Consider the following 21,792-nt stretch of genomic DNA (forward strand, 5'->3'; position numbering starts at 1 on the left):
TTGTAGTTTATGTGGGTTGTGTAGTTTATGTGGGTTGTGTAGTGTATGGGGGTTGTGTAGTGTATGGGGGTTATGTAGTTTATGTGGGTTGTGTAGTGTGTGGGGGTTGTGTAGTTGTGTAGTTAATCTGGGTTGTGTAGTTTATGTGGGTTTTGTAGTTTATGTGGGTTGTGTAGTGTATGGGGGTTGTGTAGTTTATGTGGGTTGTGTAGTGTATGGGGGTTGTGTAGTTTATGTGGGTTGTGTAGTTTATCTGGATTGTGTAGTTATGAGGTTTATGTGGGTTGTGTAGTTTATGTGGAGTGTGTAGTTTGTGTAATTTGCACTGACTGTCTTTGTGTGCTCTGTTCCTCTGAAGGACTGTGAAACAGCGATCGAGGAGTTTTTTAACAGTAAACTCTTTATTATCGGATACGTGGGGATCGGAATCGCTGGAGTCATGGTAACACCCTTCAACTTTATTTATTTTAATTATTAATAACTACTACATTTATACGTGAATTTTAAAGATTTGTTCGCTTTTGAGTGTGAAGAAGGGTTCACTCTCTGACTGCTTTAAATGAATCAGTGTTTAATATCAATTTTTTATATAAGATCCTTTTCCAAATCATATTAATAAATCCCTATAAATAATGTGTGTTTAAGTGCTGCACATTATAAAAGTTATAATGAATTATGTGGAACAGATGATTACACACATCACAAAATGACTTCATTAGCTCAGGTTCCACATGCTGTTATAACCGTCAGGGACCTGCTTATTTTTATTGTTTTCCATAATGAGCTCCTTGTGACTCCTGGATGTTTAACGGCCACAGGTCCTGGGTATGATCTTCAGTATGGTGCTATGCTGTGCCATCCGGACCAGTCGAGAAGTCATTTAGCCACCGAGCCTCAGACACACACCCTGACCCTGAGATCTGACCCACACCGACCCTGAGATCTGACCCACACCGACCCTGAGATCAGACCCCCATCAACCCTGAGCTTATACCCCCACCGACCCTGAGATCTGACCCACACTGACCCTGAGCTTAGACCCCCACCAACCCTGAGATCAGACCCCCACCGACTCTGAGATAAGACCCCCACCGACCCTGAGATCTGATCCACACCAACCCTTAGCTTAGACCCCCACCGACTCTGAGATAAGACCCCCACTGACCCTGAGATCTGATCCACACCAACCCTTAGCTTAGACCCCCACCGACTCTGAGATAAGACCCCCACTGACCCTGAGATCTGACCCACACCAACCCTGAGCTTAGACCCCCACCAACCCTGAGATCTGACCCACACAGACCCTGAGCTTAGACCCACACCGACCCTGAGCTTAGACCCCCACCGACCCTTAGATCAGACCCCCACCGACTCTGAGATAAGACCCCCACCGACCCTGAGATCTGACCCACACCAACCCTGAGCTTAGACCCCCACGGACTCTGAGATCAGATCCCCACCAACTCTGAGATCAGACCCATACCGACCCTGAGATCAGACCCCAACACCCACGGACCCCTCCATCTCTGCACAGCACCAAACTCAACATGATAAACATCTCCACGACCAGAAGCTTCAACATCGAGAAAACAGCACAGGGACCAGCCAATCAGAGACCAGCGCTGGAAATCACAGCCACTTTACCTACAATTTACACAGTTTCTGTACGGTTTACACACTTTTTCTTTTGCTTTATTACCTGCTGGATGGGTGTTATAAATATTCCATAAAATTGATTCATAAACCTAATATTTTAATAATTTCCTCATAATGGAAAAACACCTAGAAATGTAAAGGAATCTAAAATGCTTTAACTTTCTTAGAAATATAATTAGGTATATTATTAGTTTTAAATATATACAGGGAAAGCCCTATTTTATATTTTAGTGCCCTTTTACACTGTCCACTTATATGAAGGGTTTATGAACAGTTACTATTGTTTATAAATGGTTATTAATTAAGTCTTATATTGCTGATAAACAGTCATAACACATAAAAAATATGGGCTCATTATGTGGAATCCACCGCTCACTGTAGAGTTTAATGTGTTATAACTGTTTATAAATTATTTTGAAGTTTTAGATGGGTGTGTTTACATTAAAAGGTGCATTATTACATTAGTAGTATTCTTTAGATGTTTAAACAAGTTATGCCCACTGTGCTGTGTTATTTAAGGTGGATTTAAGGTGGTTTGCTCATACGTAGAACGTAATATTGTAAAATATTCCTCTGTAAGGTTCTGCATTTTTTTCTAGCTTTGTTTCCAAACTCCAAAAGTTGTCAGTCTCTGTTCAGAGTGAAACTCCCTCTCAACAAGATATTTTAAGGCAGATTTAAGGCGGATATCTCAGTGTGGCAACTGCATGGCATATAAAGATATGATGTAATGTGAATACCATGGGGCCAGTGGCATGCTGGGACATTTTTGTAGATGGGCTTAAGTCACACAAACACACACAGTATTATTCAGTTGTGTGTGAACAAATGTCCTGTCTTTGACAGACCCCTCAAAGAGAACACACTCAAATACAGAATCTCAGTAGCGTCAGATAAACCCTGCGCTCTTAAGGCTTTATTAATGCATTCACAAGGCATTATACGGCGTATTTAATGTGTGGCATAATCCTGCAAAACTACCCCTTCCACTATAAAACAAGAGTGTGATTTTTAAAACCAGGTTTTATGATGCTTTATAACATCTGTTCATAAGAACATTACGGGGCATTATAAAGATTACAGCATTCCTGTGAAGAGATGTTATAAAATGGAATGAAACCAGATATTGTCTTTTTGTGTAATCGTAACAAATAAGGAACTGTTCGTGTCAATGACAGACTTTATAAATATTCCTGTTTACTTTGTCCCACCTTATGAATGCATTTATAAATCTTTATGAACACAGCGTTCATTTGAATTTTCTCCAACAGTTTCCTGCTAATAAATGAATGCTAACATTATTCTAGAGCTAAAGCTGATTTTCTTATTCTCACATATCTTTCTGAACGGCCAAAACACACACTAACACACTACACACAATCTTACACGGCTTTACTTACACAAACGTATCTTCATAAATGCTAATATCACATGCTAATGCACCTTAGAACATGCTAACATATCTTTTCACATGCTGATCATGCTAACCTGGTTCTAGATTGTGCTGAAATGGCTCTCTCCTTGTTGTGCTTTGGAACATACAGGCGCCTGAACAAAAATTTAGCTGCGAAACTGAATCCTGTTACATAAGAACTACCCATCATCCCCTGCTCACCTTTCCCCACACCTTGTGGGCAGAGTATTGATATTTACAACTTGTGTGTGTGTGTATGTGTTTTTGTGTGTATGTGTGGAGCTAATTAGAGACATGGTGAACTTAAACAGCATCCGTTAGCATCACACATAGCATTTTGTGAGACTCCGGGTCTGGGTCAGGGTCTGGGTCAGTTTCTGTTTAATTTTTGGAAATTATTTTATTTCCCTTTTTGATTTCACGTTAGCCCAGTCACGTAGTTCCAAGAATTCTGTGCTGTAAACCAAACAAAAGGGAATATTTACATTTATTTTTAGCTCTTTAAATGGACCAAAAATTTCAGACTTGACGTTTTGTAAAGTGTTTCTTGGTCAGAATAATTTTAGACCCGAATTTTAAGAGTTCTTCCTCTAAACTTTGGAGAAATAAGGTAAATTTTGTTATTTGTGTAACACTTCACTGTAGAACAGTGTTCACAACATTACAACACCTCCATAAGCCCTTAATGACAACTCACCTGATCTGTTTAAACGTCTGTGTTTGCTGCTGCGTGTTCAAAATGCTTTATTTATGGGTTAATTATTATCTGTTTGAAAACATTAAATTTAAACAGATTACTCAGTATTTTTTAAATATTGCGACTGGTCCCTTCTGCTGTGGCTAAATCTAACAGAGTTTATAAAGTCACTGAAATGTTTTTATACAGTTCTTGGTGAAGCCCGTCGCCGGTCGGAGATGGTGTAATTTTCAGAAGCTGTGGTCACTCCAGACTGTGGTCAGTGAAATCTCTTCATTTGACAGGAGTTCTCTGTGGTGGGAGATTTTCCGTGGCACTTTTCTGGGGGATAAACTTCACGAATGAAGCGTTGGTTAAATTTGGCTGGTGGATGGGATGTAGATCACCTGGTTCACAGAGCAACGAGGACCACTTTAAAATTCTTAACATTTAAAAATTCCTTGTTATCTTTATACTGTGTGATCATTTCATCACGGACCAATAGAAATGCTCTGAAAGCCTCAGGACTTAAACGTGATAACGTTTACTGTGTGTAACCTGTAAAGTCATCTGTCTGGACATAGGGGATGGTCCTGAAGCTGAGCACTGATGCAGGTTTGTGTGAGTTGTGATGAAAGGCTCGTGTGGGTGTATCTCTCTGAACACTGTGCTGCACCAGAGTGTTGTTTTTTTATTTCTACTCTTTGCCATTTTTAAAGAAGAACGCTGTAAATACGGCCGGGTCTCTCTGTGCTTTGTGCCGTTTTGGTGGAGATCAGTGATGTGACGTGGTGCCATTTTTGTAGAAGTAGATTTATAATTTTGTAATAATTCCTGTTTGATGGTGATTTATACTGAGATCAATAAATGTGCCTTGTTTTTTTTAAATAATAAATAAAGACCTGTCAGTAACGTCTGAGAGTGTGAATATCAGACGTCTGATTACTTTCGGCTCCAACGTTAGATGTGTGTTTGGCGGCACTGTGTACGAATGCTGTGTTCATAATGGTTTACAGATTGTTATAATGTGTCATAAGGCATGAGTGAGAGTGACACAGTCCCTGGTTTGAGGCTGTGTAGCTGGTAATAACAGGCATAATGTTGTGTATGACACTTTATAAAACAATGGTCTGTGTAACGTTGGGGTTATAACCCCTGTTCAAAGAAACACGGGGAAAGGTGTGTTTAACTCTGTAAGAGCAGCCATGCCAGGTGTTATAAAGTACTCTGCATGTTTATAACACATAAGGTCTGATGAATGCAGGGCTCATAGGGAGAGTCACGGCGTGTGTTGGGGTTTATTCTCTGTGTGTTATGAATGTTTAAAAAGCTGGGTCTGTATTTATTGCATGGCTTTATGTAGGAACTCTGTGTCGTAAACTATGACAATGGACAGTGATGAAGAGGATTTTTGTACTGTAAACAACACTGTTACTGTTGTTGTTGTTGTTGTTGTTGTTGTTGTTGTTTTTCAGTGTTTAAATGATGTATAATTTATTTATGAGCTGATGAGATCAAACAAATTTGCAGTTGTTTTAGGAAGATCAAAGTGATTCTGATCCAAACAAACAAAAGAAATAAAGATGAAAAGAAGATGGAGGTTTCAGCTGTCTGTGGTATTTTAGTCTGTGTTTTTATATTTATTTATGTTTTAAACAGTTTATTTACATAAGGGAGGATTAATATGTGTAAAATATAACATAATAAAAACAAACACATGAATATTTCTTATAACAAATAATAGTATCTCATATAAATAATAAATATTCAGACTGTTCCCACTATGAATCTGTGATGAAATATTAAGTATTTACTAATAATTATTTAGTATCCACCTGTCATAGGGTGCATGTGGAGAACAAGGAGGCGGAGGTTAATAGCTATTTTTGATAAACAAAAGTGAATATGAGGAAGTCAGGTTTATGCAATTATAGTAAATTGAATCCAGGTTTAATCCTGAGTTGTGTGTCAGTCGTCTCACATTAAAATCTCAGGTCACGTCTCGCATGTCTCACTGAGACTTGCCTGGAATTTTATGAAGCGTTGCCAAGAACTGAAGGAGTTCTCACAGTGGAGAACTATGTTAATGTTTTTTAAATTGGGTCAGAGTTATTTTTAAATCCTTTAAGACGAACACAGTGTTCAGGCTTTGAGAACACTGCTGTAACATTACTCCCAAAATACCCCGGGATTAAGGCTCCAGTCAAGAAATGAATAAAGTTAAGACAGGAACTAAAGCATTATACTTCTAACCACATCAAAGTCTCCAATTCTGCTGGATCAGTGGGTTTTATACCGTGATTTTAACATACGGCTGTTATGTTGGTTATAGCTGCAGTCGGTTTGCTCTGGAAACCGCTCTAATGTGTTTACGAAGCCCCAGTGTCTGTAAATGGGTAAAAAAACAAAGTGTCTGGGTCCGGTGCTAGGCTTTCTCTCTCTCTGCTCACGACAGAGAAACGCCATCTGGAGGTTTTTAGACAACGGAGAGACTCCAAACGCTGAAAAGCACCAACCGAGATGAGGATGTTGCTCTATTCCTGCTCCATAGGGGGGTAACACTGACTTATTTTTGCTGTTACAGTTACATTACTTAAGGTGGAACTGACTCTAAATTCAGGAGAGCGCTAACTGCATGAAAGTAAACACAAAGCGAAAGTGCTACAAAACTAAACAGCTCGAGTTACACATGAGTTTCTGTGGGAATTCAAACACTTACAGACAATTATCCACCCAACACACTGTTCCACGGTACATCTAAACATAAACAGACCAGAGGGAACTGTGTTTACCTGCAATGGTAGATGTTCCCTTTAATATATGAGACAAAAAATGGTGCAGCAGTTAGATTCAGCCTAGAAAAACCTGGAATAACACAACAACCAATTAGCAACACCGTAGCAACCAGCTTTTACATGACAGCATCTACTTAGCAACACCTTAGCAACATTCTGGGATACCAGAGCAACGGCCTAGCAACACCCTAGCAACCACCTGGAATACCACAGCAACCACTTAGCAACAACTAAGCAACCAACTTAAAAAACACAGCAGCTGCTTAGCAACACCTTAGCAACCACCTGGGATTCCAAAGCAATTAACTCTTTCTGAGTTCTGAGGTAAAATGCACTCAGAAATTGGACATTATCAGAAGTCATGTGTTTCTGCTTTATAAAAGCATCATGCATGTAACTATAACAACTTTTAAGCATCTATCCAGGCTTATGCCAGGTACTATTCAATGCTATAGTTACATGTGTGGTAAATGCATGCATAGTTGCTTATAACTCATTATAACTATGTGTGGTACTTAATTACTTGTTATGAATGCTTATAAAAATTATGCCTGGTATTGAAAATCATTTTGAGAAAAAAAAAATATTAATAAAAGCTAATAAAGCACATTTAATGTAATGAACGACAGCAGAACTAACAGAGGAGATGTAGAATAAACATAAATCACTCCCTGAACTGTAAGGAATTGACCCTGCAGCTGAATTTCTCTAAGACTGTAAGTGTATATATCTACAGCTGGTTAAAACATGCCTCTCTGGAGCTGTTTGCATTAGCTCTCATGTTTCTTGTGGTTTGAGAAGTGGGGAGTGGTTGAGAAGTGGGGACAGCTGCAGGAGTTATGCAGCACTGATAACTTTGAGAAGCTTCGAGTTTCAACAGAGTCGACACTTTACTCGTGGCCTGGAACTTGCTCTCAGCAGCAGTTATACTCACAGCTCAGCTAAACTACCACAGGAGAAATTATCAAAGAGTAGATTTTCTAAATATCTATGCAGCTCCTTCGTAATGTTTATGTAGTGTCTCCTTAGTATATCTGTATTTCCTATTTAAAATGTCTGTATTGTCTTTTTAATATCTATGTAATGCCTCTTTAATATCTTTGTAGATTTTCCCTAGAATACATTTAGTTCCACTTTAATATCTCAGAAGTGTCTTCTTGATATCTCTGTAGTTACACTTTAATATCTATGTAGTATCTCCTTAATATTTCTGTAGTTCCACATTCATATCTCAGTCGTGTCTCCTAAGAACAGAGTCATGGTGTTGTCCACTGGATATTGTCCAGATTGTTGGACTTGATCTGTGTTGCTCAGTCTCAGGAACTATTAGCTAAATGTAGATAGCTGACATCGTCCAGATATTTTAGAACCATCAGATATTTCCTGTCCTCTGTACTGTCCTCCTGTGTGACTGTCTCTATCCACAGAAAATGTCTGTCTCTGTTTATGTCTGTGTCTTTATACTAGTCTCTGTCCCTGTTCTCATTCTCAAGTACTTGTTTCTGTTTTGTCCCTCTTCTTGTCCCCTTATCACCATAATTGTCCCAGATAACCAACTTTGTCCCAGCCCTTGTTTTTGTCCCAGTTCATCTTTTCTGTCCCAATGCACCATCCCTGTCCCTGTCTCTGTCCCAGTCCACATCTCTATTCCAGAGTGACAAGACAGACAGAAGTCAAGGTAAGAAGCAGAAATAGAATGGAGCTGAGCAGAGGAAGAGGAAAAGGACTGATGTCCTTTTCTGACTCCAAAGGAGTGATGGAGTGGTGAGGAGAGCAAAGACATTGAGGAAAATGCCAGGGCAGCTTTTTTTTTTAGAAATTCCTTAAATTATGTAAAGAGCCAATTGTCATGATGTGGGTGTTGGGGTGGTCAAGGAGTGAGGAACAGGGACGGAGGTAGGTGTAGGAGACTTTATTGTACAATGAGGGAACTAGACAGAGAGTACGGCGGCACGGTGGCTTAGTGGTTAGCACGTTCGCCTCCCAGCGCTGGGATCTTGGGTTCAAGTCCCATCTGGGTGGAGTTTCCATGTTCTCCCCGTGTCTGCGTGGGTTTCCTCCGGGGTCTCCGGTTTCCTCCCACAGTCCAAAAACATGGAGGGTAGGTGAATTGGCTTCTGTCTTATAACTGTCCTGGTGTGTGAGTGAATGTGTGTGCGCCCAGATATGGATTGGCACTCTGTCCTGGGTGAAATCCTAGTGCCCGATGCAGTCCTCCAGGTGGACGGTCGTTCCTGGTTGAGAGTACGCTGTGCGCGTTTGGCTGCCGCTTCTCGCCAGTGTGTGGATTGAATGTTCTGAGCAGTGTGGATTGTAAAGCGTCCTTGGGTGTCTAGAAAGGCGCTATATAAGTGTAACAATAAATAAAAAGTAGACAGAGGGGCTGGGTCTACTAAAAGGCTAGGGACTAAACACTGAGCAAGGTTATTAAGCATAGAACAAAGAGCAGAACAAACATAAACCTAAACCTAAACACAGAACTATGTACCATGGACAAAGACTGATAGCAGACAATGACCCACAACTAGGAAACACAGACACAGGCTATAAAAGGACACCACAGACAAGAAACACCTGGGAATTGATCAAGACACATGACACTAGAAAAACAAGATGACAGGGGTAATCACATGACAGGGGTAACAATCACATGGGAAGGAACCAAAAGACAGAGCCATGTGCAGAAAAAAACAAAACAAAAAAAACAAAGCAGGAACACATAAAATGGCTGTAGAGGAGCATTTTAATGGTGCATATACTGATAAGGATAAAGCAAAGGAGCTGGACTTGCCTTTAGATATTCTGCCAGTGGGTAAACTAGAGTAGCAAATAGATGTTAGCCCACCAAAATGGAGTGAGGTTCAAGATATGGTGTATCATGCAATGTCAGGTTCTACTCCAAGCTAGTTCTTGTTCTGCAGTTGTTGATCCAGTGTTGGCATGTGGTTTCTTTAATATACCAGATGTTTACTAGTGCTTTTCTTACAGTTGTCACATCCCACGTGGTTTCTAGAGTGTTCCAGTTGGTTTCTATGGTGTTGGAATAATATACCAAGTGGTTGTTTAAGTGTTCTAGGTTGTTACTAAAGGTTGATAACTGTACCTGATACAGTCCACCACTCTGCTGTACATCTCATCACTCTGCTCCAAGGCCTAATGGTGTGCCATACCATGTGCACAAATACGCAGCTTAGTTTTTGACGATTTTGTGGAAGATGCTGGTCATACATTGGATGAAATGTATCATTCTAAAGGATTTGAGAAGAGCAGGGGCTCTTATCCTAAAGCAGAAGGATGTTTGGCTATAAAATAGTTTCAGCCTGTAAATATTTTTAATGTGGAGGGTAAGAAAGCAAATACATTAACCAAAGCCCCAGTAAAAATGTAGGGGTTTCTGACCTTGCAGGGTAATTGTAGCATAGCAGAATGATCTGGCATCAGATTCAGACAGCAAAGAAACAGCGTATGGATCTACATGTCATTATCCTAGATTTAGGTAATGTATTTGTCTCAGTGCTGTATAACCTTGTGTGGAAACCATTTGGAATCCCCCAGGTAGCGGATAAGGTTGCAGAATTGGTGGTTGATGGAGAACTTAATAATAATCTGAGGTGTAACAGGCTGAAAGTTTAAACTGGCAAGTCTCGAAATGTATCCATTGTTATAGGACGACTAAGCTCTGGTGTACAGGTAGAGGATATCTTAAATCTTATCCTGTGTAACATTACAATTACATGCTTGTATTTATTCTTGTCTCTATCCCAGTTAATGTCAATGGACTTGTTCCAGTATTACTTTTAGCCTTCACTGAATTCTACCTGATTGTCAATGTCCCTACCATAATTTCTAACCCAGTTCCCATCTCTGTACAATTCTTTGTTTCAATCTCAGTTTGCCATCTCTTAGTCAAGGTCTGGGTTTATAATTCAAGATTGTCCTGGGTTATCTGCCCACCTTTATCCAAATAAGAAAAAAAACCACTGAGATTAAAATTATTAAGAGTAAACATTTCTTTATTGATATCTTTCTTGTTTTCACTGATAAAGAAATCTTTGGACAAAGCAGCTGCAAACTCCTCAAAACTGCTTTTGCCTCTTTGTTCACAATGAAGGTCAGAAATGTGACCCATACTGAAGGTAGAAAAAAGAAATCATGAGATTTCTTGAGAAGAAATCTTATGTGATTTCATGTTTATGTTTCACATTTTAAACATACAGACTCCCACAGGTGACACAGTTACTGTAGTATAAAGACTTACAGGGCCTTTACATTGATTGACAAATATAGACCATTTAATTCTGAGGTATGTTTCCTCTTAAAAATCTACATGCTGTCAAAGGAAAAGCTTGCATCTCTGTTTTTCAGGGTTTTTAATGAGGTTTGAAGCTTTGATCCAATAAATCTATGATGTAAAAAATTTTCTCCCTCCATGTCTTGGTCCAGCTGCCCAGCACAACCCCAACAATCTTCCGTCCACATACTCCATGCCTACATCTCTCCAGAATCTGTGGCCTGCATGCAACTGATTTCACTGCACTGCCAATACCCTTTAAACAGGGTAGAGTTACATGGGACAGTGAAACCGACAGGTCTGTTTTGGATGAAAATAAAGGATAGCTCTGATTCTGTAGAGTGTGGGAGACTTCTTCCCTCACTGAGGGAAACCAAAGGACGTTTCTGGAGATATTTCACAAAATAAAATATTAAACATTATAAAGGACTTTGACAAGTGCAATGTTGTCTTGGCTTTGTGAAAACCAAAATAATCCCAAAACTTAATCTCATACATCCATCTCCAACAGTCTGTGTGTAGCTGCCTCGATCTCTGCCAACACTTCCTGAGTCCTGCATTCATAAGTGTTTATACCTGCATTTAGGTAGCACGGCATGGCAGACAATGTTTTATAGCCCCTGCTATAAGTGCTCTCAAATAGTTAGAAATGCTTTTTACACTTGTGTTAAATATGGACCAGATCAGAACGTGGTTAAAATTATTTGATTGTATTCAGATCACCTTGGGAATGATTATACCTGGCTGTTAATGAGAACTAGTGAAATACAATCACCAAAATGCATCTTGATGCCAGGTATAAACAGATCCTTCCATGTGTAAAGCTGAGGTCACACTAGACATTGCTCTGAAAGATTTGGGGCCAGAAGATTAGATCATTCTCTGCGAAGAGAATCACTAATGTCCACTTCACTCCCCTCTGCCTGGTGTAAGTGGCTCAACTACCTTTATCTAGATAATGTTAGGTCCAAATCTTCTTATCTGAACCTAGTTTGTTAGATGTTGTTAGCTAAGTCCAGGTGTACTCTCAGCATAGCCCTCAGTACAAACTGGGGGGAGGGTTCAGGTCAGGGATAAGACCACTTACCCATACCCTTTATTTTCCCCTTGGGGTGGGGTCTCAGTACTTGATGGGATAGAGGAGTGAAGTGAAGTGTGTGGGCGACATGGCTCTTCAGACTCAGACTTATGACACCTTGTGAATCATTGGTGTGGTTTCAAATACATTTTGTAAGTGGCTCTGAAAAAAGAACAAAGCTAAAGGCTGTAAATGTAAACATCAGTGTACGTCTACTGTGACCACAGCTGAACACTTCTTAAGGCTGGAGAATATGCCTTCGTAAAGTCAAGTTCCATAACACATTATAGCCTGCATTCATAAGAAAATCATACACCAGAATCTCAATATAGTGACTATGATGTTTACACTCAGGTAATAATACATTATGACACCTGACATTATAAACTCATATTAAACTTACATGCTCCTATCACTGTACAGGTTTCTGCCAGATTTTATAACACACTGCACATGCCCTGCCAAAGCCAAATGAACACAGGGCTCATGGGAAGTGTCACCAGGAACGAAAAACCAAACATTCACTGGACTCTGGCTTTAATTATCAGATGTTCCCTATGTTGGAGACTGGGTTCAGGCTGAGTTTAGTTGAGACTGAGTTTAGTTTGAATAGAGGTTAAAGGGGTACTGTCCCAGGACGAACTCTCCGACTCCAATGAAATAAACGACCTGTGCGATGCCAAATAGTGGAGCGATGACCAGAGCCCTGCAGCCAGCGCCTTTCATCAGAGCAGAGGGCCCCTCCTTCCGGATGATCTTTCTGTATGGATAATAACAGAAAGAGGATAAGAACAGATGAAGGTTCTTTACCGTCATTGTGTTTATTAAATATTTTAAAAACAGGTCAGAGCTTTGTACTGGTTCAAGAAACAAAACAAAAGCCAGAAATTAGGGTCTGTTGCTACAGCCTAACAAATAAAGTCTACTTTGTCTAATCACATGAACTATCTCCCTGGTTCAGAAAGACACACATAAAGAAAGGGTTTCAAGTGGGTTGCTGTGGTATCCCAAGTAGTTGCTAAGGTGCTGATAGGTGGTGGTTAGAATCCATGAATCAGAGCCCTGTGGCAGAGGTTATCAAATCCAGAACATGGATTCAGGTTCCAGTTGCCTGCCTCAACTCAAAGAACCTTTTTATAAATACTCCTCTGCTCAGCCAGCATACTTCTGTTACATAATGTACATCTCAATAAATTGCATCAATGTCTTCAAAAAAAGCACAGATCTGCTGGTGCTGTAAACCTGCACTTAACCAAGCATTTACAGCAGAGTGCCTGCTGGTGAATAATGCAGTGCAAAGCAATCACAGGATCTAGGGCACGCTCTTCCAGCTTTCTCTGAATTAGCACCACTGGAATATTTCTTCTCTCTGTGTTTGGTTGAGAACCTTTGTGTCAGTCTTTCTGCACATTGGACACAAAGGTTTCAGTCTTTCAGTTGTCTAAAATTGGCCATACATTCCTCTGACAGATATAGTGAGTGGGGCATCCACTTCATGTGTGTGCTTTAAATAAATGTGAGTGAATAAGCACTGAATCCTCGTGCTGATGTACTGCTGATTATAAATGTCATCAGATACCTCACTGATCCTCTTGGCCTTTTCTGGGCACAGGTTATGAGCAGCCTGAAGCATGCAGTCTCTTAGAGATTGTCTCTCTGTAAACAGCTGCCCTGCATTTGTGATGAGCTCATTCATCAAATAACTTGCCTCAACTCTCTTTATAGGAAAATAGTTCTGCTGCAGGGAAAGATCTTTGTGAAGCTGAGTGATTTGCGCTTGAGATCCAGGCCAGACTTCAGCCTACATTTTGAAAACAGCTGCCTCACAGGCTGGATGTGGCCTTTGGGCCTATAGTTTGAGCCCGCTGGTATAGAACGTGGCAAATAGTGTGGGGCTAGGTGGTTGCTAGTTCTTGTCCTGCAGCTGTTGTTGATCCAGTGTTGGCATGTGGTTTCTTTAATATACCAGATGTTTACTAATGTTGTTCTTGTAGTTGCCACATTCCAGGTGGTTTCTATGGAGTTGGTATAATATACCAAGTGGTTGCTTAAGTGGTATAGGTTGTTACTAAAGAGTGATTACTGTACCTGATACAGTCCACCACTCCGCTGTACATCTCCTCATTTGAGCTTTTATTGAGTGACTGCAGCCTGGTTTTCACCACTGCAGGAAGAGAACAGGGTCAGTTTTACACATACATTCAATCATTTGTTATATCCAGTGAAAACATGCTCAATGCCAAGAGTCTAAGAGAGAGGTGTGAGAACAGTCCACAACAGATCCTCCAACATCAGCACCTGACCTCAGTAAGGTTTATATGGTTGAGGTAATCAAATCTGCACCAACAAGGAACACACTCCTGATAAACGCCCCTCAGTTTACATTAAAATAGATACTGGATGAACAAGTGTCCACACACACACACTTACCATCACAGGGGCTGACCGCCACAGCTGCTGTGCAGCCAGCTGCACAGCCGGACACGAAGGACCAGTAAAATGGAGCGTTATCCAACTCAGACGGCTTCCCCAGCTGGTTCAGGTGAGCAAACAGAGGGAAATACAGCATGGAGAATGGAATATCCCTGAAACAAACAAAGACACATTGTCAGTAACAATTCAGACACCACAGAAACCCAAAACTGCCTGAATTCATTAGCTACAACGTCAGGGAACCAGACTTCATCAAAAATCGGATCAGTTCACTGTTGGAACCTGAAGGGATCTTGGCTTCAGGTTCCAACAGAGTGGAGTTTCCATGTTCTCCCTGTGTCTGTGTGGGTTTCCTCCTGGGTCCAGCGGCATGGACGTTACGGGTGTTGGCTACTCTGAACTATCCTGGTCTGAGTGAATGAGTGCATAAGCTCAGATATGGATTGGAATTCTAAACTGGGTGAACCCTGTGCATGTGCAGAAATAATAAAAATGAAATCAGAGTGAGGGTAGTCACGCACTTCCACTTGCTTCTCCCCTAGAAACCCCTTCATGAACAGACTGTAACTTAACCCTGTTTACCTGAGTAGTGTGGCCCCGAGACCCTTATAAAGGCCCTGAACTCCACGAGTCCTCAGCAGTTCCTGTGTGATCTGTACGGCTGAAACTGGACGAATATAGGAACAGCTGAGCACCGTTCCACCACACGCTGGAGATGGAACCACAGCCAGGTTCCTCTGGGCCACTGTGGATAAAAAACCGAGGAGAGAATTAGAACATTTCAGCTTTAATGGGAGTGTGTAATTTCAGGAGAAACGTCTTCCAGAAGCTTGATGAGTCCTGTGTTCACGACCCTTCTCACTGCAAACCGACCTCAATGCCAAGAGTCCACCAGAGAGGTGTAAACTTTGAAACAACGGAACTAGGTTTTCTGGAGAGTTGGATCTTTACCCAGTGTCTTACCCTTCTGAAAGAGGGCTGCTGTTAGGGAATACTATTGCAAGGAAGAGGTGGTTCTTGTTTGTGGTTTAGTGCAGAGCATTATACTGCTAAAAAAGCCCACCTTCTGAAATGTGGGTGTTTTGTGAATGTTGAGTCTTTTCCATTCATGATTTTTATGCTCATTTTCATAATTTGCAAAAACATAGAAAACCCACTAAAGCAGCAGCTCCAGCCACTTTTCAGGACTCTGTCTCTGCTCACCGCTTGTCATTCCTCTGAACACTTTGGGTCGGTCCTGACCATCGCACACCGGGAACAGACCCACGGTCCTGAGTTCTGGAGATGGGCCACAACATTCTAACCATCAGTGTGTCCCTCAGAGCCTTACACTGACCACATCTCCTGCTCCAACATCAAATTCAAAAACGGACTTCTCTCTCATTGCCTCATATAGCCTAATCCTCTCAACAAGGGCTGCTCTAACTAGATCGCCAGTGGCATTCAAATAATGTCTTGGCTCTATTTGAGATAAACACAAGAGAGTATTTTATTTCCTACCCAGCCTCCCTGCATCCTGCAGCTGGATCTTCAACATCTCCATCGGTGTGGTGACAATCACCTGACACACTCCAGCTCCACATCCAGCCAGCATCTCCCTAAACACGCCGAGTCTAGAACTGGAACAAACAGAATCTGATTAGAACTTCACTACAGAATAAAAGTTCAAATTCTCACTAAATAAAAGCACAGCGTCCTACTGCAGGACTGTAGTAAAACTAAACAGAACAGAACCACTGTAATAGCACCTGCAGATGCTATTTTAATAAAGTCAGGTTTAATAAAGGCAAATTTAATTCAAATACATTGGGTTCAATAAATTTCAGTTCAGTTAAACCAGGTTTAAATCACTCTGCTGTTTGGTAAATCCAGGTTTAATAAATTTAGGTTTAACTCACTCTCCTCTGCTGAGCTGGTGGCGGAAAAAGTCGTTGGCAGCGAGTTTGATGGCCTTCTCTGGGGTCACCAGGGTCAGGTTCACTGCTGCACCTGAACACACACAACATTCACCAAATGTTCCATGTTTTACTGGAGAATATGATGATGAGATTTAGTCAGTAGACTGTAGAACAGAGGATAACAGGTGTCTATGTGGGATGTTCCGGGATCACAGCAACTTTACAGGGGAGTAGAGGGTGGAGGCTAATAAAATTGAGCAGATGGAAGAATGCACACAGGAATTGAACGTATGGAGCAATAGCAGTGAAAACTAAGGCCAGGGGAAGGAGGGCAGCTTGTAGATAATAAACAACAAGGGTCCAAGAACAGAGACTTGAGGAACTTCCTGGTTGGTTTGTGTCTCCCAATAATCAACATGGCACTTATCATTTAAATAGGATGAAAACCTGCTAAGTACAGTGCCGAAAGGCCAATGCCAGAAAATTGTGATTGATGTTAACTTATCAAAGGCTGCAGCAAGTCAGGCAGAAGTAAGCATGACCGGAGTCAGAGGACCGGACGAGTGCTGTGAGGGTGAAATCCTGATTTAATAAAAAGGCTTGAAGAAGTTATTGTTCAGAAAATCTTGCAGATGGGAGACGCCAACTCTCTCTCCACATCTTTAGACAAAAGGCAGATTGGAGATGGGTCTAACGTTTTCGAGAACTGAGCTGAGAAGACCAGGGCAGTCTTTTCAAAGCACAGAGAACACAGTCAGATGTAAGTGAAAGATTATGAAGTGGGTGATTGGGGTAGAAATATCAGAGCTTTAGGAGTGGGGTTTGAGCAGGGTTGAGTTTATGATTTACTCAGAGATGCAGTTGAGCTCAGCAGGACAGAAGTTAGAGAAGAGGCTGAGATGAGAGGCACAACACTCAGAAGGGGGTATGTTAGGAAGGTGTCTATAGATAAATGTAACTATCTTGAAAAAACAGAGTAACGCAGTACGATGTCCAGGGGAGGATGACACTGTGTGGAGGGCTGTTTGGGATCATGGCCTGACCCATTAATTAGAGCAGTAAGAAGAACAGGCTGAATGCAGGGCAGCTGTATATTTGAGCTCATGATCAGAGAAAGCCAGTGAGTGTTTGTGTAATCCAGATTTACAAAGATGCTCAAGATGACAGCTACTGGTACAAAGCTAACGTAAAAACAGGGAGGTGTGAGTATACCGCACAGTTCTGGACTTCAGCGGAGGGAGAGAGTACAGGGTCACAGAGACAGAGTCCTTACACAGGGAGACAGCATCATCAGAGGAGGAAAGTTCACAGATCATGGGAAAAAAGAGGATATTTTATAGAAAGTATGTTTTTTAGAACGACACAGATTTAGGAAGCCACACGTGTGCAGTAATGAGTTTGTGATTAAATACAAAGATAGGCACCAGAAACACCCTTCAGAATCCACCCTACAGAGCAAATCACATCACACAACATGGCCATTATTATTATGGGCTGGAAAACTGACAGGCTGCGTTTATTTAAGAAGGAACTGAAAAATGCTGAGTGCAAAACCACCTCAAGGTAAAGAGCTCCACCTTAATGTCTTTTAGTGTGTATTGGTGTGTGTGTGTGTGTGTGTGTGTGTGTGTGTGTGTGTGTGTGTGTATTCTTACCTCTGTACATTCCAAAATATCCCTCAGAGCGAACAGTTTTAATTAGACAGTCCATCCTGGATAAATACAAACATAAATCAAAGGATGATCAAATATATATATAAAATATAAATATATAGTTATATTTTATATTTACTTTAAACATTAAAACTTAAAATTAACATCATTTATTATCAGTGGAATATGAATTTTAACAAATTATAATAAATACTTAAACATGAAATACCTTTATGTGCAAATACATACATTTTTGAGTACTGGGGATTACATTAACAATTGTTAGCAGTAAAACTCAGGAAAATGTATCCTATAAAATATAAATAACTTTTAAAATATCTTTTAAACTTATAACAATACACAGGCAGTATAATAAGCAAATAAGCAAAGATAATAAAGTATTCTATTCAAACACACACACACACACACACACACACATACACACATTGGGGTTGTGTTCTAACAAGTTAGAAATGTTGCATCAGCCTCTGCTCAGAAAAACGACATCCTAGGAAACTGGTTCTGCAAAAAACTACCGCTTCATTTTCAAACCTCAACTTAACACTTACACACACACACACACATTTACACACTAACTGAACTAAGTTTATATTTACATTAAATACACTGAAAATTAATTTTGATTAGTTTTTTTTAAGTTGAAATTTAATTGAATAATTTAGAGATATATTCCCTCTTTGTTCAACTGTAAGAAGTTTATTTAGCTCCAGAATTTGAGGCTGTTGTAGTTTGAAGCTTTTTCAGTTAAAAGTAATTTCTGATGCTGTTTTTATTTAAAATCTACAGGAGGAACACTATTTCCCAGAGAGGATTACTCTGTGTCTGATCAGACTGAGAGGGTTTCTGTGTTTATCTGAAGGTTCTGGTTGCTTGGTTAACAGAGGTTTATTTTAATGTTTAACATAGAGAGAATGGTTCTGTGGGTTCTAGACATACATGTTCTTGTAGACAGTGTGGGTGCCGCGCTGGTTCTGGAGTCGTGTTTTTGCGAGGTCAATTGGGAACACACAGGTCACGCCGACCATCCCAGCCACGCCCCCATTGATCAATTTGGCTGGAAGACTGAGAGAACGGTGACAAACAAATTCAATGATAAAACTGAAAAATTAAACAATCACAACATTAGATTTAAACAGTTCCAACATTAAACAAAGTAAACATTAAACAACTGCCACACTAAACAGGGGGCTGCATCTGCTCCACATAGTCTCTCCAATGGTGTCCCACAAGGCTCAGTGCTTGGTCCTCTTATTTTTTCACCCTATACACTCATTAGGGATGGGTCTTATCACCTGAAACCGAAGCCCAGTGAGATTACAGGTCTTTCCCATGACATTATCCTCTCCAGTTTTCTTTCTCAACTCCTGTTACAAACCTGATCTGATCTCACAGGTTTTTGTTCAATCTAGAGATGCCCCCACCCCCCCGCCCCCCGGAGGTCCTTCAGTTTCTGGTCATTTTAGGACTGGACTGCTTCCGCTCCATCTGGCAGCTCTTTCTCTGCAGACCATCAGAACCACTCAGCTGATCCATAACACAAAGCTAGACTCATCTTCAGTGTTCCTGAGTTCAGCGTGTGACTCCTCTGCTGCTATTCTTTCACTGGCTCCTGTAGCTGCTGCATCAGATTCAGAGCCCTGACCCAGTCCTACAGCCAGAACAGGACCCCCTCTGCAGACTCCACAGCTATGGACAGAACACGATCAGCACCAAGAGCCTTTCAAGCTTCAGGTACAGTTCAGCTCCACTCACAATCGTCCAGACTTTTTTGTGTCCTGGCCCCTTAGCATTGGACTGAAACCTCCCCGGGGTCAGAACGAGTGGTTTGTTGGCTTCCAACGCAGACTCAAAGACTAAATGTAAATGTAACACTAAACCTATTATAAAACTAAACAACTAAACTGTAAAACAAAAAATTTAAACAATTACCGAACATTCTGCAACACTAAACATAAAGCAACTACAAAATTAAATGTAAAACTGCAACACAAAACTTAAGACATCTGCAAAACTACCAAACTAAACTTAAAATAACCACAACACTGGAACTAGATTAAACCCAAGAAAACTCGATTAAGAGAGCAGAAGTGGATTAAACCCAGTAGAACTAGACTAAACCCAGTAGAAGTGGACTAAGGTAGGAGGGAGATAAAGTCTGTACCTGATTGGTTGCTGAGCCATGGCGTTGCTGGGAGGTGAGTGTGAGGTGTGTGTGTTCGGGGAGTGGGTAACAGTAGCAGTGTGTGGGAAGGCTTTATATAACCCCCCACACACACAAACTCCACCCACAATAACTCCTCCCACTCACATACACACACACACACACACACACACTGTAAAAAAGGAGTATGTTTCACAGGCATTAATTAAAACACTGCATTACAATTCCAGAAAATAAATCCAATATTACTTTATAATTTCTCCATTTAAATGTGTTAAACAAAACACAACAAACATTATTTACCCCTACTTTAAGGTGGTATTATTGAATAATGATGGTTCATGGACTCATTTAAGGTGGTATGAATGAATAATGAGGGTTTGTAGACTCCTTTAAGGTGGTATGAGTAAATAATGAGAAGTTGTAAACTAATTTGGAGTGTTATGAGTAAATGGTAAAAGTTTGTAGACCCATTTACAATGGTTGTGTATGACCAGGGTTTGTAGATTATTTTAAGGTGGAATGAGTGAACGATATATATTTTACAGCTTTATGAAAGCATAATAATGGTTTAAGACTCTTTACAAACAATGTTCATGATATTTTATCTAACAGATCTTTTATAAAATTCAGCAAATGTTTCCTCACCATTTGCTACTCTCTTCTCTATTTGCACTGGAAAAAGCTCAGATGTTTGTTCATAACCCTGGCTCCGTAAATAGGAAACAAACTACTGTTCACACAGTAGGTAAAAGTGGCCCAAATCTGAATTCATGGCCAAATATAGTTTTGTTCTGCTGTTCACAATTAAAACTGTGACCTACAGGGGTTGGACAATGAAACTGAAACACCTGTCATTGTAGTGTGGCTAAACTGGAGCAGCCTGGTGGCCAATCTTCATTAACTGCACATTGCAGCAGTAAGAGCAGAGTGTGAAGGGTTAATTAGCAGAGGGTAAGAGCACAGTTTTTCTCAAAATATTGCAATGCACACAACATTATGGGTGACATACCAGAGTTCAAAAGAGGACAAATTGTTGGGGCACGTCTCGCTGGCGCATCTGTGACCAAGACGTCTTTGTGATGTATCAAGAGCCACGGTATCCAGGGTAACATCAGCATACCACCAAGAAGAACCAAACACATCCAACAGGATTCACTGTGGACGCAGGAGGAAGCTGTCTGAGAGGGATGTTCGGGTGCTGACCCGGATTGTATCCAAAAAACATAAAACCACGGCTGCCCAAATCACGGCAGAATTAAATGTGCACCTCAACTCTCCTGTTTCCACCAGAACTGTCCGTCGGGAGCTCCACAGGGTCAATACACACGGCCGGGCTGCTGTAGCCAAACCTTTGGTCACTCACGCCAACGCCAAACGTCGGTTTCAATGGTGCAAGGAGCGCAAATCTTGGGCTGTGGACAATGTGAAACATGTATTGTTCTCTGATGAGTCCACCTTTACTGTTTTCCCCACATCCGGGAGAGTTACGGTGTGGAGAAGCCAGAGTGAAGCATGGGGGTGGATCAGTGATGGTTTGCCGTATCATGGCATTCCCTCGGCCCAATACTTGTGCTAGATGGGCGAATCACTGCCAAGGACTACAGAACCATTCTGGAGGACCATGTGCACCCAATGGTTCAAAGGTTGTGTCCTGAAGGCGGTGCCGTGTATCAGGACGACAGTGCACCAATACACACAGCGAGACTGGTGAAAG

General features: G+C 41.0%; 2 protein-coding genes across 2 annotated transcripts in view; one reads left to right on the forward strand and one right to left on the reverse strand.

The window, feature by feature from the left end:
* The window catches only part of tspan2b (tetraspanin 2b), a 22,628-nt gene extending 17,290 nt beyond the window's left edge, over positions 1 to 5,338 (forward strand). The window contains exons 7-8 of the mRNA XM_066671228.1: positions 359 to 442; positions 819 to 5,338. Coding sequence (XP_066527325.1) covers positions 359 to 442; positions 819 to 884 — 150 coding nt within the window. The 3' untranslated portion in view covers positions 885 to 5,338. The remainder of the gene's footprint in view (positions 1 to 358; positions 443 to 818) is intronic.
* Positions 5,339 to 10,569: 5,231 nt separating this feature from the next.
* On the reverse strand, positions 10,570 to 20,206 carry slc25a55b (solute carrier family 25 member 55b). The gene is made up of 9 exons (XM_066671276.1): positions 20,076 to 20,206; positions 18,851 to 18,976; positions 17,897 to 17,952; positions 16,242 to 16,332; positions 15,844 to 15,962; positions 14,926 to 15,088; positions 14,341 to 14,495; positions 13,999 to 14,074; positions 10,570 to 12,670 (listed from the first exon to the last, which is right to left on the reverse strand). The coding sequence occupies exons 1-9, from the start codon at positions 20,093 to 20,095 to the stop codon at positions 12,511 to 12,513; spliced, it is 966 nt and encodes a 321-aa protein (XP_066527373.1). The 5' UTR covers positions 20,096 to 20,206; the 3' UTR covers positions 10,570 to 12,510.
* Positions 20,207 to 21,792: the final 1,586 nt, after the last annotated feature.

The sequence above is a fragment of the Hoplias malabaricus genome, chromosome 5 (assembly GCF_029633855.1).
Source record: "Hoplias malabaricus isolate fHopMal1 chromosome 5, fHopMal1.hap1, whole genome shotgun sequence".
NCBI lineage: Eukaryota > Metazoa > Chordata > Actinopteri > Characiformes > Erythrinidae > Hoplias > Hoplias malabaricus.